The sequence below is a fragment of the Cynocephalus volans genome, chromosome 2, assembly GCF_027409185.1.
Source record: "Cynocephalus volans isolate mCynVol1 chromosome 2, mCynVol1.pri, whole genome shotgun sequence".
NCBI classification, from domain to species: Eukaryota; Metazoa; Chordata; class Mammalia; order Dermoptera; family Cynocephalidae; genus Cynocephalus; species Cynocephalus volans.
In genome coordinates, this window is record NC_084461.1 from 111,279,906 (window position 1) to 111,305,505 (window position 25,600).

The 25,600-nt window shown below is 38.0% G+C and overlaps 1 protein-coding gene across 1 annotated transcript in view; it reads left to right on the forward strand.

Annotated features, from left to right (window-relative positions):
• GRAMD2B (GRAM domain containing 2B) overlaps window positions 1–21,095 on the forward strand; it is a 62,587-nt gene extending 41,492 nt beyond the window's left edge. The window contains exons 4-14 of the mRNA XM_063085573.1: window positions 1,712–1,778; window positions 2,683–2,786; window positions 6,088–6,183; window positions 7,049–7,120; window positions 7,218–7,298; window positions 9,659–9,770; window positions 10,854–10,976; window positions 11,584–11,671; window positions 12,541–12,645; window positions 15,994–16,087; window positions 19,841–21,095. Of these exons, the coding sequence (XP_062941643.1) occupies window positions 1,712–1,778; window positions 2,683–2,786; window positions 6,088–6,183; window positions 7,049–7,120; window positions 7,218–7,298; window positions 9,659–9,770; window positions 10,854–10,976; window positions 11,584–11,671; window positions 12,541–12,645; window positions 15,994–16,087; window positions 19,841–19,882 (984 nt within the window). The 3' untranslated portion in view covers window positions 19,883–21,095. The remainder of the gene's footprint in view (window positions 1–1,711; window positions 1,779–2,682; window positions 2,787–6,087; window positions 6,184–7,048; window positions 7,121–7,217; window positions 7,299–9,658; window positions 9,771–10,853; window positions 10,977–11,583; window positions 11,672–12,540; window positions 12,646–15,993; window positions 16,088–19,840) is intronic.
• Window positions 21,096–25,600: the final 4,505 nt, after the last annotated feature.

A 25,600-nucleotide genomic window follows, 5' to 3' on the forward strand; every position in this document is an offset into this window, starting at 1 on the left:
GAGGAAGACCCTTGAGCAGGGTCATGATTCTCCTCCAGAAGTGATTTTGGTTCTGCTCTAAAATACACCCAGATAGGTAACAAAGCCCAGTTATGTTTGTGACTCATTTACTGGGGCCTAGAGTGGGAGGCTTTTTTTTGATACTTTACCCCTAAATACTTGAATATGTGTCTCCTAAGAACTAAAAGAAAAAACTATTGGCACAACCAAGAAATTTAAATATTAAGTACATAAAAATATTATCAATATAAAATTCATTTCAAATTTCCACAGCTGTCCCAGCTATGAATGTCCATTGTGAAGGTTTTTCTTTTCCCCTCTCCAGGATTCAATCAAGAGTCACATATTGCTTTCATTTGCTATGTTGCTTTTAATTTAGATCAGTCCTGCTACCTTGTTGTGCAAGTGTGCAACAATGTTCACTCTAGCCATTAAAAACAAAAACTCAGTGAAGCGGGCATAGGACACATAGCTTTAATCAATGTGTGTTTCTGGATGCAAAGTGTGCTCCTAGGAACCAATGAGAGGTAATTTATACAAAGTGTTTGCAAAATAGCTGACTTGCAGGGACCATCTATCATCTTGATGACCTGGTCTGTAGCTCTTCTTTATGGCAATAATAGGGCCAGTTTCGCCATGGAGACCACTGCTGGTTTGAATAATAAGCCCTCAAGGGCCTACCTGTGTTTGTCTCTCTCCTCATAAGACTTTTGGTTCCAAAGCATCACATGAGGCAGAGTGATCCTGTGGAGGGAGGACCCAGTTCTACCTCTAAATAGCTGTGTAGTGCAGGTTACATCACTCAGGATCCCTGAGTGTCCCAAACCTCGGAATGGGGATGCCAGGTGTCTAGGGTTATTGTGAGAATGATGTTTGTGAAAGCATTTTACAAACTGTATATTGCTGGCTGTACGTTGCTGTTGTCACAGTTGTGAAAACAGATGTCTGGAAAATGAAGCGATGTGCAGCATGTCAGACTTTCGGGCCTTCCACTGCCCTGAGAGTAAAGTCTTGTATGAAATCCTACTTGTCTTAATGGTAGTCTCCCCCTGTCCGGACCCTAACAAAGGAAATGCCTTCACAACAATAACAGTAATAGTGACCATACGTTGTCCCAGGCAGCAGGTCCCTTAGATGTATTATCCCATTTAAGTTTCATGGCATCCCTCTGAGCAGGTACTGTTTTGGTCCTCTGGCACAGAAGACAAAACTGAGGCCCAGGGATGTTAAGAGATGAGGCCATGGTCAAACACCAAGAAAAAGGCAGAGCCAAGGCATAAACTAAAGTTTACCTGACCACAAAGCATTTAACCACTGGACTCTTCTGAAAGTTCCCATTTATATCTTTAGTGCCCTGGGATCCAGTACCTTCCTTAGTGAGATTCCTTAGAATTTCATCTCATTTCTTATCAGGGACATCTTTTTCCAGCCCTTTACCTGGGCAGAAACCTGACCACCAGCTGCTTTTTATGTCCAACCAGCAAGGCAGGAATCTAGGTAGAAAATGAAACATTTGTGCCCTGACCCTAACATTGGAGTGACTTTTCACATTGGACTTTCATATTGGAGACTATAAGATCAGAGAGAGTGAATTCCTAAAGATAGTATTAAGGAAGGGGTATTTTTTTACTTAACTTAAATTTAAGTTAAAATTTGTGTTGTTTCACAAAAAAGCGAGAGCAGTGATGGCTGTATTTTGTTCTCGTTGCAGTATAAGGCAAACATGCACTTTCACAAGTTGTTTCTTGATGTCCCGACTGAGGAACCACTGAAGCAAAGTAAGTTCTGACCTTTTTGACTTTTGAAGCTGCATATTTGAAAAGTTGCTAATTCATTTTGGGGGAGAAAGAAGTCATATTCCGGGGACTGAGTCACCAGGAGGAATAGGTTTCTGAAAGTCATGACATAACAAGAATGCCAGCTTCAGCTGGTGTTCACCAAGCACCTTGAAAGATAAAAGAGTAGAATGAGGAACTGAATCTCCATGTGATATGTAATCATCCAAGGTGGTTCCAGAATGATATCCTTGACTTCTCTATTTATTGCTAAAAGGCATGTGGTCTAATCATCCTGAGATTTAGGATAAGATAACAAGCCTGGGGCAAGCGAGGCTAACAAGAAACACAAACCTAAGTGGACAGACGTGTTAACACCTGCACTGTGCAGGGTGCAGTGATCATACCTACGCATCTTGCCCACATGCCAGTTCAGCACCTGCTCTGCTGTGCAGTGGCTCATCACCAGGGATCTGCTCTCGCTTCTCTGTGTACAAATGTTGATGTCTGCTGTGATCTCCAAACTGGAGGCATGAGTCACAGCTCTTCTCCCAGCCCCATCTTTTTCAAAAACAGTCACTAGTGAGAATCCCCAGGAAGAGGAGTCAGGAGGGCTAACATCAGCACGTGGTGATAGACCCACCTAAATAGAGAAGATTTTTGAAACATTCTTAGTCTCTGATATGCAATGGTAAATTTGCCTTTCCACTTTAATTCTTATACTAAAGTCTCTTTGACTTTTAATTAAAAATAAACTGTAGTCACTGCATCTTTATTCCACTAAAGATGACTGAAAAAGAGTACAAATGTATTATCTCTGCCCATCCCTGAATCCTCAAAATATCTACACAATTTTTATTTTAAATGGAAATTCTAAATGATGCTATATTTGTATATATTTTCCCAGGCTTTACCTGTGCTCTACAGAAAGAAATACTATACCACGGAAAGCTCTTTGTATCAGAAAACTGGATTTGTTTTCATTCCAAGGTCTTTGGAAAAGACACAAAGGTTGGTGTAATTAAAAAAAAAAAAATGCTGACCCTGTACTTTATTATTATATATTGTGAATATTAATTGTTTTAAATTTAGTGATATTTATAAATATTTGTATCATGATTATGATACAAACTTGGCCTTTATGCCAAGTTTTCTTTGTTTTAGTTCCAAATACTATAGGTTCTAAATGCTTCCAGATGAAACTAACTTCTCTTTTTCCCCAAACACCATTCTCTCACTCATTTCCTTATCCACATAAATAGACCTCTCCCACAAACACACCCTAAATCCTTTTACCCAGATGTCACCAGAGAATACTCAAGTTATTCATATAGAGAGTGCCACAGTTTGTTTCAAAGATATTCATTAAATCTAAAACAATTATTTTAAGAAATATGAATTTATGCACGATATTCATGCCAGTTACCATCAGAGATGTCTAGGACAACAGGCCTATAAATAAGCTACTTCTTAGAACTCACCTTGTACTCTCAGCAGCACAAAATGAGCAGGAATTGGAGCAGTTAATGCCTAGTCTGAGAAGGTACATACCTACAATCCCGAGTGTACTCTGATACTACATCTTTTTGTTCTCATTAAACATAGATTTGGGGGAGCAGAGGCATGTGACACCCTGAACCAAGGAGAATAGCCTGAAGGGATTAGCAGTTTGCCCAAGGCACCACCTTCTAAAAATGAGGACCTTGGGACTGGCATAAGAAGGGAAAAGATTGATAACACCAAGGTCCAGGGTTCAAGTCACCATTCCATCCAGCCACACCCCTCCCTCAAAAAAAAAAAAAAAAAAAGAAGGGAAAAGATAATTCCATCCCCCTGACATTCTTTACCTTTGAGCTATAATGTCACATTTCTGCTCATTCAGGCCGCTAATATAAGAAGTCAGACAAACACTTTCTTGGGTTTGTGTGACCTCAATGATTTTTTAATCATTCTGATTCATGGTGATGAATGGGCAGGTTTTATGCTCATGAAGTAATTGATTGAAAACCTTTTGTTTTGAGTGATAGATATGTTTTATTTAAATATTCTCCCTAAAGCCACTGGCAATTATATAAAGGCCACTTAACACATATTGTGGAAGTTTTTTATTTTGTTGGTGTTGGGTCTACAGACAAGCATACTATTCTTTAGGTAAAACATGATATTTTTGTGTTGTTTCTCTGTTATATAGAGGTATGTTGAGATAACAATATTTTGATTCACAGTATTTTCTGAAGCAGTATAATGCAAAGCAATCTCAGGCAGTATTCAATGGTATTTCTAGATTTCTGGATTATAGAGCTTCTTCATGAAGTGGGGAAGAGGATTGGGTAGTACTGATTAATGTGGGAAGGCTAGTTCTCAGGAATTCAGAGACAGCCAGCATCTATAAGCAAAGCTGAGCAGGGGTCGAAGATATTCATGAACAAATAATTAGTCTTTGTTAAGGGATGGGGCATTCACAAAGGCAGTAAGGTGCAGTTTCAAGCTAATACGATTCTTACAATGTCTTTAAAATCCTACTTCTACCTCAGAGAGAACTGACAAGAAGAAGTTAAAAGGAGTGACCCTGATTTTTTAAAGACATGGGCACACTGGGATTGCTTTTGCATGTGCCGCTGTGTCTAACCTACAGAGGCAGGAGATTGAAGATTAGCAGGGGGTAGGAGTAAGAACCATGATAGTGACTTGTATGTTTCTTCCCCTCAAAGGATGATATCAAAAGAGATTTGGGCTTCAGAGATATTGCAGAATTTTCTCACTGCCAACAGACCTCGGTCCAACATGATCCAATATGAACTGAAGACACTCTAAGAATTTGCTCCAGGAAGGGGAACTTTCTGAGCACCTTACCCTGTAATAATAAAGTATAGCCTTAATTTAATCAGGACCTATTTAGTCAGTCTGTCGGTATTTTCAGATGCTAGTAAAATTAACATGCATGAATCACATTCGATCTAGGTTCAAACTGAAAAGTGATTTAAACTTTATTTCACAAATCTTACCTAGTTGTAATTTTATACACATGAAGCAATTGAAAAACTCCTCCTTAAGGGTGTTCTTTGCCTTAGATTATGAAAAATCTACATTTATAGCTCCTTGTCACTGTGTGTTCGTGTTCCTGCTCAGAAACAAAATTAGACTCATTGATATCAGCTTTTATCTCAGTAGAACTTAAATTCTTTTTTCCATAGTTATCCTAACTTATAACTTGGGAATTATCTCCTACTCTTAAAAATTTTTGTGGGTAAAATTCTTTGGCAAAATAGTTTTTAGAAAATGTCTAGTTGGCTTAGCCCCTCATTCTTCCATAGTCTTGCTGTCTGGAACTTTATGGGGCTATAAATAACCCCATCTCATAAACCCAAATGTGGATGCAAATATTCAAAATTAAAAGCTTGTTTTTCTTCCTTCAAGCCTGCAGTACTAACATAAGGCCCCCCTCTTCCTCACTGACCTTGCAGATCTCTTTCAGAATATGTAAAGCATTTTACAAAATAAACATTCAAGTGAGTGTGTGTACCTACGGAAGGAGTCAGATCATCTTATTTTTAGCATTTCTGTGTGTGACAGAAATGTGTCTGTGTGACAGTTATCGCTGTTCTTATTCTTTATTGAACTAGAAAATAACTTAGCGTTCTTTTATTTCACCCATCCTGATTTCATGAGACAAGTAAAGAAATTAATGAAATTTTTATTTGCTCCTGGGCATTTTCCATGTATTATTTCATTTAATACACAAAATAGCCTGAGAAGTGGATAAGACTATCTCTAATTTATAAATCGGGAAACTGAGGCCTAGAATGGATAACTCATAAAGTCATGTAGATAGTAACATAGCTGAGCTGAGAATTCAGATCTCAGACTTTCTGTCCAATGATGGTTATACTACACCAGTGCTTTTTAACATTTTCCCCAACCCAACCACATGCACCTAAAAACAGGAGAATGGGGCATGTGGAGGTCAGCCCAAAGTGAATGACCACGAGCTTGAAACTTCTTTAGAGCCTTGGGCTCCTCTTTAAAATGAATGTAAATTTTGCATACTCTTCCTCTGTCTGAAGATAAAGGTTTCCCACCAAGACCTTCAGTAGAATTGATGATCCTGATTTATCCTTTGACTTTATAAACACCATTTTGAGGAGCTCAGTGGCATACCCCACACCTCTCTTTAAGATTCACTTTTCTTCAAGGAGGCTGAAGAGCTTGCTGCTGGTTTTAATTTGGGTTTTTTTGTTTTTCTTTAATGTGAAGATTTGAAGTGCTATTCTGTGAAGTCTGAACCAGTGTTAACTCAGCGATTCTGTTTCAGATCTCTATTCCTGCTTTCTCAGTAACCCTTATAAAGAAAACCAAAACCGCTCTACTGGTGCCAAACGCCCTGGTTATAGCGACGGTCACAGACAGGGTGAGTACACAGCAGAGTGACGGCACCTTTGCTTCGTCCTCCTGCTCTGGGCTCTGTTGCTCTCGGGGCCTCTTGCCAAGGCCCAAGACCCTGAACCATAAATGTCACCATCTCCTATAATGAATCAGGAGCTATTCTATAAAGACTAATTGTAAAAATTATAGCTTGTAGACATTTATGTAGTGTTGTTCCCCTCACAAGGTGATGTATTCTAATTGTTGCCAATTTCGAATTTCCTGCTGATTTAATTATACTTGCCTGACCAAGGTCAAAAAAATAAAATTCTTTCCCAACTTCCGTTTCCCTAACATCTGTTAGGTCAGACTAAACTGATATATTCAGTTCCTTTAATATTATTAAAAAACAAACAAATAAGAACAACATCCTTGCTGACAGGGTGAGACAGGGTGAGACTGAGTCTTCTTGGGGTGGGGGCAGCCAGAGCAGAGAAAGTGGACCCTAGAGAATTGTTAAATACCCTTAAAAACAAAAACAGAGGAGGAGAGATGTTTAAAGAGGATCTAGCAAATATCACTAGCCTTTCTTTACTGCCCAGGCCTTTTTCTGTCTGTCCTTGTTTGGGGCACCAATATCAGATTTTGAAGCCTTCATTTTGCCCTGCATTTCTTTATTACTGTTCAATTGGATTTAGGGGTTTTGTTGCTACTGTGGGAGAATATATTTGCTTTATTCCAGGAATGGAATAAAAATAGAATGGGTGAGAGGAGTGAGAATATGAGAATATAGAGCAGAGAATGGTCTGCACTGTTTGAAAATGAAAAACTATATACAGATACTTTTTTGAACTCTGAACTCTCACTTCTCGTCAGCTAGTATCTCTTCGTTATTCTGTTTTGTTTTTCAGTACATATTTGTCTCCTTGCTGTCCAGAGATTCAACTTACAAACTATTAAAATCTGTGTGTGGACACTTAGAAGTGAGTATAACATCCCCGAGCCTCTGTTACTCTCTCTTCTGTTTTTCTTACGGTTTCGTAGTTGATCTGGTTTCTCATTTTGTTCCAATAATTTCAGAATACAAGTGTTGGTAACAGTCCCAATCCATCTTCTGCTGAAAACAGTTTCCGGGCAGACCGACCTTCATCTCTGCCTCTAGTAAGTTGCCTACATAACTATCTAAATACAAAAGAAAGGGATTATGTCCCACAATTAGACTTGTGCTTACACCATGACCAAGATGCAGTAAGAACTTAGGACCAGAATATGAGGCATAGTTTAAGAAACAGGGTATATGTGTACTAAAGAAGAGAGAACCATAGTAGGTCATAAATATTTTTCAAATAATTGAAGGGTTGTCCTGCAAAAAAATAAGAATGAACATGGTAGTAGGCTGTCTTGATGAGTTACTGGTCATTGAAGGTATTTATAGAGTCTTGCTCTGTTTGCTTCTCAGTATTGTTTTAGAGCAACTCACAAATCTATTTGAGGTAGGTCATGAGTCATCCCACAAAATCATTGAATGTCTTCTATAGTCAAGGCACCATCATGTTAGTGTATACTGTAGGATACAAGGAAAAATCAAAACTAATTCTTTTCTTCAAAGATTTTACATCTTAGAAAAGACAAGGCATACTTAGAAATAACTGTAAAAAAAAAAAAAAAAAAAAAAGAAAGCAAGCTCAAAGCACAGATAGAAATTGTTTGATTCCCTTAGACTTTGTTGGTTGTAGGGTAAATCTCCAGTGAGGAGTAGCTTCCCCTGTTTACAGAAGACTTTTACTTAATAATGTTATAATGTTTTCCCAAGAGATTTATAACCATGTACTTAAAATGATTATTCCCAAATTGATTATTGTCACATATTCACCTTTACTGTAGCAGTATGAGCCCATAGTTTCAACATGTCCTACAAATCTTTGAGAGCCATTAAAAAGTTGTGGGATTGGAAACATGTTCACACAAAAACTTGTACGAGAATGTTCATAGCAGCATTATTCGTAAGCAAAAAATGGGGGGAGGTGGGAATCCTAATGTCCATCAACTGATGAATGGATAAAAAAAAAAAAAGTGACATATTCATATAATGGAATATTATTCAGCCATAAAAAGGAAACGATGTACTGATACATGGTACAACATGGATAAACCTTGAAAACATTATGCTAACTGAAAGCCAGACACAAAACACCACGTATTATGATACCATTTATATGAAATATTCCAAATAGGCAAATCCATAAGGACAAAAAGTAAATTAGTGGTTGCCAGGGAAGGGGGTGAAGGAAAAATGAGAAGTGACTGCTAATGGGCACAGGGTTTCTTTTTGGGGTGATCGAAATATTCTAGAATAATATAGTGGTGATAGCTGCACTACATTGGGAATATTCTAAAACCACTGAATTATACACTTTTATTTTTTTTATATGAATTTTGTCTCAATTTAAAAATAAATCTATCTTTAAAAAAAAGTAGTGGGAAGCAGTACAAGACAATTAAACACATATGATTTGGAATCCAACAAACTTGGTTTCAAATCTGGGCTCAACCCTGCTGTGTAATGTCATCGGGCAAGCTCTTTAACTGCTCTGACTCAGTTTCTTCACCCATTAAAATGCCAACCTCACTGTGTGGCTGTAAAGATGAAATGCAATTATGTATGTAAGAAGCTTTGCATACTGCCTGATACATGATAGGCATTCAATAAATCATTATTAAATAGAAGAGATTCGAATTTTTCAATTTTCCTTCCCCTATAAATTCTTGTATGAAATTAAAATGAGTGTTGAGATGACTGAAGACAGCTAGAGCCTGTGCCAGGTGAAAGGTTGGCAATTTGCTTACAAGACGAGCCTCTTTTGGCAGCTAACTAAATTGTTAAAGCTCAGCTTAATTATACCTCTGCCAGAACATTTTAATGACACCTCTTGTCTTTTCAGTTCATAAGCTCTTCAGGGGAACCAATGGAATACAAACTAAAACATCTTTGATTTTTCCCTTAACTTCTCTCTCACCTTTTTGTAATTTAAATGTTATATCACTGACCCTATTTTCATTTAATTGAGGGAATAAAAAAAGCTGACACTTTCTTTTCAGGGTCTAATTTCCTAAAACTATTTTCCCTTTTCTGTTTCTAATATATTTTTTTAAAACAATAATTTAGTAATACCTTTCTCTCTGTCTACATATTCAAACTTGGATTTAGAGCATTCTGAGATTTCTCCAGCTTCGCACTGGAAGCTTTTCAGTAATCAGCATTCCAAGGTTTTTTCTAGACTTTTGTTGTTTCAAACAAGTTGGCCACTGTTTCTCGACAGAATTCCAACTGCTCAGAAAAATCTCAGTTTCAGTAATCAGATACTCAGTGATCTGTTGGGAAAATCCCAGTAGTGTGGGGTAATCCTTCCTTCTTTTCTGTATTTTATAGGTCAGGCCTAAGTGAAAGGGACAAGGGTTACAAAGACTTGCCTGTTTAATAAGGGAAAATTGGCCTCTCTTCATCTATTGTTTCCCCTCAGGACTTCAATGATGAATTCTCAGATCTGGATGGAGTGGTTCAACAAAGAAGGCAAGACATGGAAGGATACAGCAGTTCTGGTTCTCAGACTCCTGAATCTGAGAACTCTCGAGGTCTGGAAAATCACTGTATTTTGAATAAAATTTAATTCCCCATATAACATCTTTACCCTCCCCCCTTAAAAACAAAAACAAATTAAAAAAAAAAAATTGGGAAGGGAATCTGGGGAAAGGGTAGGTTGAATGTTCAAGGGAGTGGAACTACCTATGTGGTAAAAATCCGTTTCTTTTTATACACATTTAACAGATGTCTCTTAAATAGACATAATATTGGGGAGGTTGAGAAAGATAAACATATAATATTTTCTTACCTCTTATTTCAGTAATATTATTAATTGTTATAGCTGAATCGTTCCTGTGAGTCAGTGGGGTAACGATAGACTGCCTTATATCATTTTATTCTTGCTTAAGTATTGGATTTCAATCCCCAACTACCTCGACCAACTTGTGAGAAGGTCCATTTATATTCTTGACCTCTGTGCATATTAAGGGGTTGATTTGCTTTGTGGTTGGCCCTATAGGGGCCAAAGGAAAACTACCCATGAAGCTTTATTAATAAAAATCACTAAAAATTTTAGATCAATATGAAGAAAAAGCATAACATATTTTATTATTTAACATGATGGGAGCAGGCAAAGCACAAGGGAATCACAAGAGAGTAATGTCCCAAATGTCCCAAATTCCGATGGGGGTACAAAGCTTATATACCAGTGTTCGTGACAGAGAAGGTGGGAGGATGTACAAGCCCCAGAACAATGAATGGCCTGAGACCAGGTTTCTCTGAAGTTCTGGGGGGAGGTGTTGTCACAGGTGAAAGAAGGAAGTAAGAAGTTAAAGTAGAGACGTCTCATATACAGATGAAAATACTTCAGGCAATTTCACAGCTGCCCTCAGAAAGAACAGATAGTATCCAAAGGAGGGGTGCCTCAGAGGAAGCCTGGCTGTTGGCATTTACAAATGTAAGTTTCTTTCCACAAAGAAACAGCCTAGCTAATTTTGTTTTTCCAGTCTGAGTTAGCCATCTTGAAATATGTCAAAGAAATATATTTTGGGGCCAAAATACTTTGCTTTCCCACAGCTCTGTGTTTTTAAATGGATTGGTGAGAAATCTTACCCACCTCCATTTTGGCTTGGTAGATTTCCATGTGACAGAATCCCAGACAGTTCTGAATGTCTCCAAGGGAGAAGCAAAACCAACTCGGGCAGATGCCCATGTGAACAGAGTGCCTGAAGGAAAAGCCAAGAGTCTCCCTGCACATGGTAAGGGTGGATTTTTTCAAGAAGGGTGGGGAGAGATTTCTGTTTGTAGCTTTTAAAGGGCCCCCATGTTTCACTTTGTGATCACCTTTCATGTTTCCTCCCATCCCTTCCTGTGATAGGTTTTTGCATATTAATTCACTTATTCATTCAACAAGCAGTACCCAGTTCTGTGCTTTACTATGGGTGATACAAAGGTGGATAGTTTTCATGGAGGTCACTTTATTATTCTGAATATGTGAGACTACGATTCAGACATTGCTGGTAAAACTCAAATTATTGAATTATTTCTGATTTCCTAATTATGTTAATTACTGGTTACCAGTTATACTAGTATGAGAGCAAGGATGGTGTTATACTGTGTCCCCCATTGACTGCAACACAATGCTCGACACAGAGAAGGCTCTCGATAAGTATGTATTGAATGAACCTTGAAGGAATTATAACTAATGGATAAAGTGACCTCTGGAAGGCTTCAGTTAATATTTTCTCTGATTTCTTTTATCAGAGATTAATTACTCTCTCAACTATCTCTTCACATGGGGATATTGCTAAATGAAGGAAGTGTATTATGGTTTTAAACAGTTGCTTTTTGTTGTCCACCCTACAGGTCAGTCAGAAACCATTGAAATCTCACATAAAGTCAAGTCTCAGAAATGTCCAACTCTCCACCATATTCTTATATTCTACGCAGTTGTGTAAGTAAATGAATTTACTGTGAGTGACTCCAGAAAATGACTCAATTCTCCAAAGGAATGATTTCTTCACATTGCCAAGAGCCACTGTAAATTTCAATTGTCTCTAATGTGACCCAAATATTTTCTTTGACAAATTCTGTCTTCTACTTCAACATTTTTTTCCTTGGGCTTAGATCACATTTTCCTAATGATTATCCAAATCCAGCAGAGGACTAAATTCTGAGTGTATACTATTAGTTGGGAAATAGTTCTGCGTATTATGAAGCATCTTTATCCTTGTTATTTGTTTTTCCGTTTGTCCCATGTCCTCTGGACAGACACCAAAACAACTTTGAAATGTCATTACCTTTACAGAAAAAATAGGCATTGACTTTCGTAACCTTCCCATCAGTTTCCAGTCTTGTAACCAGTTGTTCTGAAAATAGCCTGTTCTACTAGGCAGTTCCTCACAACAAAGGAGGATATGCCCAGTCTGGTTTCCTGATAGAGCAAGGAGTTTGTGTGTCTTCAGAGAACGAGGCTGGGCACTCTCTGCCCAGGCTCTTCTAGCAGAGGGAGACAGTACCCAGAGGGAAGAGGTGTACTGGCTTGGTCACCCAACTTGGGACTGGCCTTGAATGATCCTGTTGGAGTGGACCTTATTTGCAAATTGAGAGGCTTTGGCTAGAGGATTTTAAGTCTCCTTCTGGCTGTAAAGTTTTATGACAAACATCAGCCTGTTTTAAAAAGAACTTTTTTAAGTCTCTTTAGCCAAGTTATTTTGGAAAATGTCTTGCATGGAGTGTATAGCATTGGCTCTGAGTTTGTTGTTTGATGAGTATCAGGTCCTAGCCATTAACCTATTGAAAATTTTCTTTTATCCCTTTCAGTGTCTGTGCACTAATCATCTCGACCTTCTACATGAGATACAGAATTAACACTCTGGAGGAAAGGCTGGGATCACTAACCTCCATTGTGGACACCCGTAATACTGAGTAAGACAGTTCCCTCCAGAGCTATCATCTGCTTGCTATTCAGATTAGTGTAATAATTGACCTGAAGCTTAGAATCCTTCTTAGCAAACATTACTTGAGGATACATTCTATATGAGACATTTTGTTAAGGTATATGTGGAAAGTAAAAAGATAGGGGGGTCCTAGAAATGAATGACCTAACCCTGCAGTGTTCTTGAGTTGCTATAGTGTCGCCAGTAATATGGAAAGAAACAAGCCTAATTTTATATGATCATGCAGTACTATCCTAAGATACAGTTGTGACCTTGGCCCATTTACTAAACTGTACAAGTTTATTTTTGTAAAATGACAGCAAGTCAAGACATTCATAGAAAAGAAACAATTCAGGTAACTCAGCACATTTCATCATATTGCATCTTCATATTAACTCATTAATTTGCAAAATTCTTGACCACTGTAAAGATGCATGTGACTAGTAATTAGCTGAATGTGTCTGTGAAGATTTTTCATTAGTCATTTTTTAACATTCCTGACCTAATTCAATCTTTTCAGACATAGAGTACTTTCCTTTAAACCCATTTACATGAAGATTTATATTGCCTCAAAAGTAAATAAATTACTCCAGAGCTGGCTGGCTAGCTCAGTTAGTTACAGCAAGGCCTCATAACACCAAGGTCATGGGTTCAGATGCCCATACTGGGCAGCCACCAAAAAAAAAAAAAAAAATTATTTCATGTTAAAAAGCATACTTTTAGCCCAAGTTTTAGAAGTAGAGCTACTCCTTTACAGAGTGCTACCATGTGCTAGAGACTGTTAGAATGGATACATGCATATACAAATACAAACAATTTTTCCCTCATTTTATTTTTGCCATAAATTTTTGGGGGGTTGGGGGGAACTAGCTGGTACAGGAGTTCAAACTCTTTACCTTGGTGTTATCACCACACTCTAACCAAGTGAGCTAACCAGTACTATAACCTTATGAGAGAGGTACTATAACCTTATAACCTCCCATTTTATAGGTGAAGAAACTGAGTCTCAGAGAAACAGTTAGCTTAACACCTTATAGCTTATAACAGAGTCAAGATTGAAATGCAGGTCTATATCACTACAAAAGCTCCCAGTCTGCTAGTGGCTCTTAAACTTGAGTGTGCATCAGAATCGTCTAGAGGGCTTATTAAAACAGACTAAAAGGCCCATCCCCTGAGTTTTTGTTTGTTTGTTTGTTTTTTTAATGAAGAAAAAGAAAATTTTATTAAGAGAAGTAAAAGCAAATCTGAATAAATGGAGGGCTACAACACATTTCTAGATAGGAAGACTTAATATTGTGAAGATGTCAGTTCTCCTCAAATTCATCTGTAAATTTAGGATCAAAATCCAAAATGACAGTTTTATAGAAACTGTGAAGCTATTCTTCATTTATCTAGAAAAGAAAGTGAACAAAAATAATCAGTAGAATTTTGAAAAAGTAAAACAATCATCCCCTGAGTTTCTGATACAATAGGTCTGGGATGGGGCCTGAGAATTTTCATTTCTAGCAAGTTCCCAGGTGATGCTGATGGTGTTGGTCTGGGTTCTACTCTTAGAGAATTACTTTGCTGTACTCTTCTACGACTTTTCTTTTCTCTCTAAGAATTACCTAAAGGTCTTGTTCTGTGGCTTCCATGTATGGTGCAGATTATTTTTGAACCATAAATATACATTTGAACTAATAAAAGGCAGAAGCCTAATAAATAGTCTGGACAGATTCATACCTTGCCCTTATCCTCTCCCATCTTGATCAAAATGTTAATACACTTAGAAGTAAGAGGTGACTCTAGATTGTAGGCTATTAGTTCACTATCACATAATGAGTTGATTTTATTAGGAACATATACCTCATGTCCTGTTATCATTTACTTAACTTGGTGATGGTGAGGGAGAAATTCCACTTAACAGAAGGAAATGGAATAGTCATTCTGCTACTGAAGTGATCAACCCAGGAGGAAGTATAATCTGAAAAATAATTATTTACAGGAAAAATCACAAAGATTACATATCACATGAGGTCAGGGAACACCCATGACGGGAAGGGTGGTGTGTTAATAAAATACTGTTTCAATACCTGAGCTTCCCCGATGTCTTACCTCATCCAGGGTAATCCATCTATGCTACAAAGTAGCTAAATTCACACATGTAATCTGATTCTTCAATTGCTGAAGAGCCATCCTTTTGAATCCATACATATTACCAGCTTTGTTTACATGTTAACAGCCTGTAGATTGTAGTCACCTCAGTGGCACTACCTTCCCCCAGATTCCAAGCCCAGGGGTGAGAACATAGCTGCTACTCAGAATCTCATGTTGATAAGTCAGTTCTCCAGGCCTCAGATCCCTCATGTAGAAAATCGAGAATTTAGATTCCATTTCCATGGGTTAAAGATAAAGAATACACTATTTGTGTCAGTACTAGAAAACAGAAAGGTGTCTGGTTGCTTTCTTAAGATTTTTTTTTTTTTTTTAATTTTGGCAGCTGGCCAGTATGGCTTTTTTAAGATTTGGATAATCATCAATAATTTACCAAGTACTTATGTCTCAAAAATAGACCCTATGTAAAATAGACCAGGCACTGCAACACAAAAACTTAACAGCCAAAATTAAATCACAACCGAGAAAGGTAGAGATGATATAAACCGGGAAATATGAAAATCAGATAAACAGGCTTAGACCATTTCTCCAGGAAATGTAAATACATCTCTAAGTTTCTTACAGTGTTAGCTGGTACAGGACCCCAGAGGGCTCCACAATAAGAGTCTATGCCATAAATAGTCAGAGTAAATATTGAATACATCTGTTAGATTATAAGACAAGGGCATATGTGTGCAGCAAGTCTCAAAGAAGAATCTGCAAAAATCTCACATTTTAATGGAAATTTGATTAACTAGATAAAGACATTCCTAAACTTTCTGAAAGTTCTAGTGTAAATGGCTCTTCCCATTAAAAAAAATACATGTGTGACTGAGAAGAGCAATAATTCTTGCAAATTTATGCTGTGGTGGGGATAGAGAGGATGTTAGGGGTTAATAAAAGAGGTCTGAGAAACCACATGCTGGAGAATTCTTGTCTGATTTTTGTTTAGAAGCCAAGGCACAACACAGCCACTTAAACAAAAATAGCTTAAGAGATTTCCAGCTGAGCTTTGAAGAATTAGTTCCCTAAACATCCAGCCTGGAGTTGTGGATTACTGCAGGGCCTTTCTGAAGTTAACAAGTGAAATGCCCACTCTCTTCTACTATAACTTAGTTTTCTTTCAAATAAACTTAAAATGTGTTCATTTCACTTCTTTCTTTGCTGTCCCTGCCCGTAATAATTTTTCTCTTTGTTCTTACAGGCAGACAGCACCATCCAGCCTGGGGTCACAAGTACAATTAAATGTGGAGATCCTCTGCCAAGAGCTTACAGCTAACATAATGAAATTAGAAAAGGTGACCTATTTCTTTCCTGTGTATGGGGGCAATCACGGCAGTGACTGTCGATTGCCGTGGGTCAGGGATTACACAAGCAAATGCCTTCAGTGTGCGGCAGACAACCCAAATGGCCAAATCCAGCAGGGGGGTTGCATAGTAAATGTGGAAGAATATTTTTTTATTTCTACAAAGAAATCGGTTTTAATCTCATTTTCTTTGAAATACATGGTCTTGTGGGTCTGCTTTTTGCTTTTCCTCCTTGGTTATACATATGTCTTTGTACCATGCTGCCCAGTGGTAAATGTCTTCTGGCACTGGGGCTCAGTGTAGGGACACAGTAAGGGAGTAAACTGGAGACCATTGGCCCTACTAGAGAATGCAGCCTCACCTCTACCCTGGCTGATTGTTGCCAAACAGAAAATACTGTATTCAATCCCTATTACACCCTGGCAGATAGGTGTCATTGTTCCTATCTGATAAGGGAAGAATCAAAGTTTTAAATTAGTTTGCTCAAGATGATACACCTAGAAAGTTAGCCGACCTGGGATTTGAACCTATCTGTCTGACTACAATGTTGTGCTTAAAGGCTGTATTAGTCCATTGCTGGTGCTTATAACAAAATACCTGGAACTGGGTATTTTATAAAGAAAACGAAATTTATTACTTACAGTTTCATAGGCTAGGAAGTCCAAAGTCCAGGGGACACAGCTGGTGAAGGCTTTCTTTGGTGATGACTTCAGTGATGGCAGGGTATCACACTGCAGAAAGGTGGAGCAGAGAGAGCAGAGACTAATTTCATTCACGCTCTTTTTAAAGCCCTGAGAACCATGCCCATGACCACCGTTTCTAATCCGTTCATTATGGCATGGTCCTACAATCTAATCGCCTCTCAAGGACCTACCTTCCAATTACCAGAATAAGATTTCCCACCCTCTTAACAGTCACAGTGGGGGCCAAGTTTCTAATACATAAAACTTGGAGGACACAGTTCAAGCTTTAGTGAGTTTAGGGGAGACACAGTTCAATCCACTACAGAAGCCTTCTGCTTTCCTGCTTCTCAGAACCCAGCCTTAGGGCTGTTGACAATGCCACTGATGGACAAGATGTAGATTTTCCTGCAGGGCAAATCTAGAGCGAATGTGTTCTTAGCTTGTGGCATTCTTAGAAGTCGGTAGGAGAGTGAACAAGAAGAAAAAGATAGGCTCACCAGAATATCCCAGAAGGTAAACCTTCATCAACATGTCTTACTTTCTCCTTTCCACATTTCTATCCTTTCCCATGTGATAACAACTTTGTTTTTACTCCAATCCTTAAGGCAAGGTTCAGAGTGAAGAATCAAGTGTTCAGTTAGAACTGCTATGCCAAATGCCCAGTATTTAATAACTTTACATAATAGTGCAATCACACCTGGGAAGAAATATGAAATACAAATGAGTAAAATTATCTTTGTTTACCTACACTAAACGTTATTAAGCCTTTAAAAATGAAAGTATTGAGAGCAAAGGAGTTTCCAAACTTCTGTTCTAAACCAAATCAGGACAGGACAAATTATTCACATTGAATCATTGTATCCATGAGCAAACTTGGAAACTTTTCTCTTTTACGTCCAATATCAACCTACAGAAGGTATGGTTGGTTACCCAAATTTTACTTTCTAACACATTAGGTTCTGAGAATTGAAAATAAACAATTGTATGTGTGTGTGTGTAAAAAAAAAAAAAAAAAATGTTTACCAATGTCTCGCTTTCTTGCAGACCTAGAGAATGAGGTGGTATTAATTTTCAATTTTGTTCACTCTGACATAAAAATGATATTCTTTGGATTGGAAAAACATGGACTCCTGCTGCCTCCTTTTGTGTTTCTTCTCACTCTCCTGCCAGGCCTGGCCAGGACACCACATTCTGTAACAAGGGAACAGAAAACAGAAGGGCTTGTTCACAGCAGGCCAACAGTTGGCATGTCTTGTGTGGGCCTATGGACAGAGTCCAGCTGGGAGGCTAGGGAGGCCTACAGTTGTCCCCGTGGACACCACCTTAGTCCCCAAACAGAATCACTGAAAAGTAGATTTGTGGTCAAAACGCACATCTTAACATAATAAGTTGTAAGTTGCACACTTTGATCAAAGGAATCGAAGTATTGAAAAAAGAGTTCCCAGGCCACACCCCTGTTCCTTCTGATTGGTACACGCCCCTCTGGCAGTAACCAGCACAGCCTGCGGGTGAAATAGCGGCTACGTGCCTTGGAAAAGTCTGAGACCTGGCCCAGCTTTTTTACTCAATACCAGCAATTCCTTTCTACTCTCCTTCAGGGACTGGGCATGTCTAAGCCTCATGATCTTCTCCTGCTCTGACTCCCCTATCTCTCTTCATGGCATCACTGCCTTTCAGCCATCCTCATTGAAGATCAAAGAATAATTTTTAACTCCTTCCTCTTTTTTACTTGTCATTGATTAACTAATTAGCTAGCAAGTCCTGTGAAGAATGTCTTCAAGTGTCTCTTCAAGTTGTCTTTCCTTTGGCACTATCCTAGTCCATTTAGGCTTCCCACTACCGGTCTGACAGTGTGAAACTGGATCTCAGTATGGGTTTTATTTGTATTTTCCTGATCACTACTGAAGGTGAACATCTCATGTATTTATTGGCCATTTGTGTTTTCTCCTATAAGTTGCCTATTTACCACCTTTGTTTTACCTTTGGGTGTTTTGTGTATTTTGGATATTGGTCCTTTGTTTCATTTCTTTTTCTACCTTCCCACTCCTGGTTTCCATTTTTCCTTGGTCCTGAGGGATAGTTGGGGAAGACAGGAAGCAGGAATGTGGGGAGAGAAGGCAATGCCTTTTACAGGTCAAGAAGTAAATGATTATTTCCTTAGTACTAAAAGTGGCGCTAATGGTGGAGCAGTATGATAGAAAGAGCATGAATTTTGGAGTCAGACCTTTGTTTTTCGCCTGCTCTGTCACTGACTTCCTGTGTAGCTGGTCATGCTGCCTAGCCTCTGGCCCTCAGTTTCATGTGTAAACCTGCCTGTGTGTGGGTGGTGTGGCTGAGGTGAGATGTGTCAGGTTCCTGGCACATACGTATTTGATCCCCTTCATCTCCACTCACCCTGAGTACACCTGCACGGCAACACAGACTGTTCCTCCAAGAAGAATACATCCCCTTTCTTTTGCTTCGCAGGGTTCCCTACTCTCACCATAGTTTTGGTTGTTGAGAATTCCATGCTCTGAAATCCTTAAAGTTTATCTATTTAAGAAACATTTACTGAGAACATTTTTATACTCAGCACTTGACTGTAGTCTTAAAATCCAAACATATGACATGGTTGATCCCTGTCCCTGTAATATTCACAATCTTCTTGGAAGTGTTGCGTAGTTTCCAACAGGAGTGTTAAGCATTATTACATGGCATCTGTCTGATTAAAACCGTCGAATGGGTTCTATAAAGACCAGTTTCCCATTGTCTCTGTGCATTTTGGTCATACCTGATGTTTTCAGTTTTTCTTTTACTTCTGATTTCTCTCGACCTCTACTGACATTTTCATCTTTGTGCCACTCCTTTTTTTTTTTTATCCCTATCTTCTTTCATTTTAAAGTGGATTATTAGAGTTCTAGTCCATGAAAAATCATTTATTTGCCTCATCTAAATTTAACCCGTGTAGCTTTTTATTCAAGGTAGAATAGATTCACCTCAAGCATTATATAGGCCATAGCAATATGCCCTTAATGTAGTCCATTATTTTTAATAATAGGAGCTTCTCTTTTATTATTTCAAGATACAAAACAACTTACAAAAGCTGCTTGAGAATGGTGACTGACCGACCAGATTGCTCGGGCCAACGTCATACCTCACGTTTCCCTTTGAAGAAGGTGCTCCCCGAGGCATCCTGGTAGAGCGCCCCCTGCTGGTCAGAGGTGCGAGCGGATGAGAACCCAGACAAGTTTGCACTTGGAGGTCTCCAGCTCAGGAAAGAGGGGAAGGGGAATACTTTGGGTTCTTGTGCAATAATGGTGGACCCTGACTCTCTGAGAAAGTTTTTGCTGCTGCTGCCTGAAGTAAACAGACCCATTTCTGGAGGTTTCAGGAGGGGCCTGGCCGACACTCTTGGATGATTGTGGTTCTGCCGTTATCGTGATGATGTCAGCAAACACTCCGCTCCACGCCTTTTCAGTCTTGTCCACCCTCCTTTTCCTGCCTTACACCCCTTTTAACCAGCCTTTAAGCTAAGGGATATATCACAAAACTAACGAACTCAAATGGTCCTTTAAAGAATTAGCCAGGAGTCTTAAAAAAAGCAATAAATGGTTCTAAATAGACAGGCTTGCTTCAAACAAATAACACCTACATTTTGTCCTTTTCCCCCCTTCTGCTGTTATGTTCTGGTTCAAATTATCTGCATATCTCAGTTCAATTTTGACAAGAATATCAGGCAAAGTAGATGAAACCACCCCGTTTATGTTTTGCTTTGTTTTGTTTTGTTCCTATAATCGATACATAATTGGAGTGATTTTAACCCACCTCAGGTCAAGAATCTGTGAGGCATGGGACTGAAGTACTAAATTAAACTTACCTTAAAACCAAAACTAATCTTTAAAACAAAAGGCGTAATAGTGACTTAATACAGGATGAAAAACAGTGAATTTTTAAGATTATAGGTGGACTGTGTTAGCAGTTTGGAACAGGATGTCTGTATTGAATGCTGAACCCCAGTTCAGCATGACAATATTATGTTTTTCTCCTTTGCTGACTAAATTAAATAACTGGTGGTTTGTTAACTTTATTTACCAGATGGGTTGGTTGGTTTTTATTAATAATTATTTAGGATACCATAAGAACAATAAATATAAAAAATATTCTGTTTCTATCTAATGCATTTTATAATCATTTCTATGAAATGTATTTTGTTTAATCAGATAAGCTAATAAGTAAATTGGTTACATCGTTTGTATTTGTTAGCCCACTGGACAACACCTGTGCCTGGTGCACCACTGGCTTTTAATAAATACTCATTGGTTAAAATGCCCTGCTAATGCTGTGTTTTGTCAATTTGTAAATTCTTTTAACTAGGATTTACTATGCTTTTTAACTCTTTTTCTACCTCCTGTCTACTACTTCAACTCACTTCATACTTCCTTCCCCTCAAGTATTCATGTCAGAACTCAAAGATGATTTAAGTTCTTGAGTTACAGTGGTATAAACTTTGAAAACTTCAAAATCAGGAAATCAATGCTTGATTCCTGGGTCCACATTTTTTGAGTTGTGGGGCCTTAGGCAAAATATTTGGCCATTTCCCCACAATTTTATTGAGGAGGCTGAAAGTGTCAGTGTGAGGATTAAATGTGATAAAGTCACATTATCATAGCCTTATCAGGCAGGTAGTATACTATTATAACAGGTACCATATTCATTATTTTTACAAATATTTTCACTTCTGATATTCCAGTTTTATAAAAGTTCAGTGTCAATGCTTTATATTCAGAACCCATTTGAGATTCAAGAGTGGGTCAGCCACCTTTGGAGGACAGTCTTACAACTGTATGGATAGCCTTAAAAAGGTTCAAATTTCACTGAGTTAGTAATCTGCCCTCTAGGAATTTATCCTACAGCAATAAGATGTGGTCAAAGTTTTATATACAGGAATAATCTTTGGAGCCTTCTGACAGAAAAACAATAAGTCTAAATATTCAATAGCAGAACAGTTAAATGATGTAGTTATTTAGAATTGTATTTTCAAAGAAAGGCACAGAAAATATAATTAAAAATTGCACTAAAAGGGCAGGCATAAAACTATGTGGTATGATCCCAGTTTTATAAAGAAAATCTTACATACGTTTGTGTGTGTATACACATACATACATACATACACATGAAAGCGCACACACACATTGACCTATTCTGTATTCTACAGATTTTGTATAATGAGCAGTCATTACCTTTTTCTTAATCAGATAAGTTAATTAAAAGATTGGTTGGCTGTCAGCAGGACTCAGATCTCACACCTGACACCCCGACAGCACAGTTGCTGGTCTGCACCTGGAATTTTACTTCCCAACAACCACTGCAGTTGGCTTGTCCAAAGTAAGAGAAATCATTTCTAGGTTCAGTTATTTTCTCACTTTGGGGAGGCTGCTGCTGTTTGTTTTGTTTTACACTACTAGCTCCCCAGTCAAAATCTGGTGCAGGTGAATCTGAAGGTGAAGCCCAGGTCAGGTGCCTGCGTATTAATTACAAAGCATGGGAAAGTGAGCATCTGGGGCTTTTCAGCCTCTACCACCTTAATACAAATGTAGGGAATTCTCGTAACATAGAAAGGGGTTTCAGACGCTAAGTGGCTAAAATAATGGCAAATGTCCACCATATACCTTGCCCTCAAAAATTTGGGTATTACCTTTCCAGAGTCAGAAAAAATAATAATAAAAAGATTATCAGTTGTAATGCTATTTCTGTGCATTCTAACATTTTAATCAATGATTCAATATATACTATTCTGGTGAACAGAAATTACCAATCTTCCATAAACTGGAAATACGATTATAATTGTTGACCTCTCAAGCTTTGTGAACATTGAAGATGCCTTCCTACATATACTCACAATACTGTAAGGTATTTCCCAGGTTTTCATTTATGCAATTCTTTGAAACCATCCCAGACACACTTTTAAGATGTTTTTTCTTGCCTTCTACAACTCATCCTATTTCATAAATTCATGGAGTCAAACCAAAAAAATTCTGACTTAAATGTGAATTGTCTTCCATGCTGTTTTGATTTATGTATCCTAACAATGGTGAAATTCAGATGATGGTTCCTTGTTTATCTTTTTGTTACTGGTGATCCAAAGGACGTGGACGCTAATATGTCATACATAGCCCAGGTGATTTTGCTCTCAAGCATTTTTTTAAAAGTCAAAATTCTACACATCAGATAGTTATACTGTCAAAGGAGCCCAGTGATGTAATATTCCTTTCATGAGCTTCTTTTAAGCCTGTCTCTGCTAATGATGATGATGTTACCAGATTCTTGCCTTAAGAAAATAAACAAATAAAAATTAAGAAATAAATCAGAGTCATTGAATGAAGCATCTTTGACCACCGAATTTCTAGCACTTCTTTGTGTGCAGATGCTAAGCCCTTCTCTAATTTGAAATAAACTGAAGACCTGTTTACCTCTTGCAGTTTCTTTTATCTCAATGTTCCTAACCACTTTATGTAGTGTCTCTCTCTTTTTCTGTCTACACACACGCTCACTCACAGAGCACCCACCATACCAATAATTGCAGTATGTGGTAATGAAGAGCAGGAGGGAAAGATGACCCTTGCTTCCCACAGACAAGGCCACTATCTCAATGCGTATTGATAAACCATGCAACTGATTCTCCTCAGGTCTCTAAGAATACTTCCAGGAAGACTCACTTTGTTCTTTCTGAAAATGACCTTGATTATGAAAAGCCTTCTGATACGTGGAAGTGAGAGAGCATGGCACACAGAGAAGCATGCATCCCTCTATCCCTCTGTCCCTGCCACCACCACACCTTTTTTCTTCTTTTTTTGTTTTTTTGTTTGTTTGTTTGTTTTATTTTTTTGCAGAGAGCTCTGCCCCTATTTTTCAGCATATTATAGACATAAGCATGCCTCCTGTCCCCAAAAAAGTATAATTATGCATTGAGAATGTTGCTTGCTCCATTTCTGATTGCCCCTAGGCTACACGTGCATACATAATTTTAGCCATATATTTTGCTTTGTTTTCATCCCCCACCGCACATGATAATGGGGTGACAGAATGGCCAATACTCTCTGGACCCAAGCGAGTGTAGGCTCTTGCCCTCCCTCATTCTTGATCAGGCAGTAATCCCACTACCCCTTCACCCCCTCTCCATTTGAGGATTATGGCTGTGAACGTTATTACTTCCTGTCTGCACACATAAGGGCCACAGTAGGAAATAACACAAATCTTTCCCAAGACCTAGAGCTGGGGGTTGCTTGCCCCAGGATGAAAGCTCCCACCTGAGCATGGAGTCCAAAGCCAGAGATGCAGGAGCAAAGTAGGTTCGTTAGCTGCTGAAAGGAATATTTGTGCAGTTTTGTCTAAATAGCATTATCCTAACAGCATTCTGATTTGTTTTTAATTTTTAGCACCTTTATTGGTATATAACCTATATACATTAAACTACACGTGTTTAAAATGTATGATTTTGGAATTAACATGAGGCTGAATTAAGCTCAGTACCAGACAATAAGTTTGGAAAATAAAAACAAAACAAAAAATAAATAAATAAAATGTATGATTTGATTAAGTTTGACATAGGTATATATTCGTGAAACCATCACCACAACGAAGATAATAAACCTATCCATCACCCCCCAAAGTAATCCCTTTGCAATCCCTTTCTCATGCCCCTCCCTATACTTCCAACCCAAGCAACCGCTGGTCTGCTTTCTGTCTCTGTAGATTTGTTTGCTTTTTCTAGAATTTTATATAAATGGAAATACATACATGTACTCTTTTTTGTCTTGGTTCTTTCACTTAGTACAATTATTTTTAAATTTATCTATTTTTTGCCTATTTCAAGAGCTCATTATTAGTTTTCATTGCTCAATTGTATTCTATTGTATGAATATACCACAAATTGTTTATCCATCCGTCTGTGGATGGACATTTGGTTGTTTCTAGTTTTTGTTTATTGCAAATAAAGCTGCTATGACCATTCTGGTACAGGTCTTTGCATAAACATGTGCCGGAGACCAGCTCCGCAGGATTCGTTGGACCTGAATAGGTGGTGTGGATGGGATGAGGAAAAAAGAAAAAGGCAGACTACAAGTGTCTAGTCCAAGTGTGAACAACGACCACATGAATCTTGCTTTATTTTCATTTTTTACTTAACCTTTTACATGATGATTTATCTTTTAATCAAAACATTTATTATTTTATCTCTATAGAAAAAGAAAAATCAGAATGGTCCAAAGCACCCATGCTGTGATAAAAGCACCCTCTCACGCATCAATAGTTCACCCCAAAGCCTGTGGCTTGTGGCCAGGAAACTATACAATAGCAGCATGCTTGGCATTAAAGACCGTCAGACTTTTAGTTTAAACTATAATTCTTAACCTTCTTAACTTACAATTTAACCCTTTTTTTAATCTTACTTATACTTGCTACTCTTAATTTTAATAACATTGATTAGTTATGGTTAACAATTCAATATTGCTTATACCCTATATTGATCATTTTAATTTATAATCAAAATCACAATGTTTATACCTTTTATTTCCCTGCCAATAGACTCCAGGAACAGCACAGAGGACAAAGTGAAAAGTTAAATGATCCTACTCAAACTAACAAAAACACACTATATCATTCTTATTATTACTAAGGAAAGAACATGTTCTTGGTAAATCAAGTGAAACTGTGCGAGTGGGGAGAAACAAAGAAATCTGTAACTGGTTGATGATCAATTAGTTATAAACATTACTGCACCCAGACCCACCGTCTCCCTGGGGGAATGTGGATAGAAATCCAACGTAATAACTTCATTCCATAC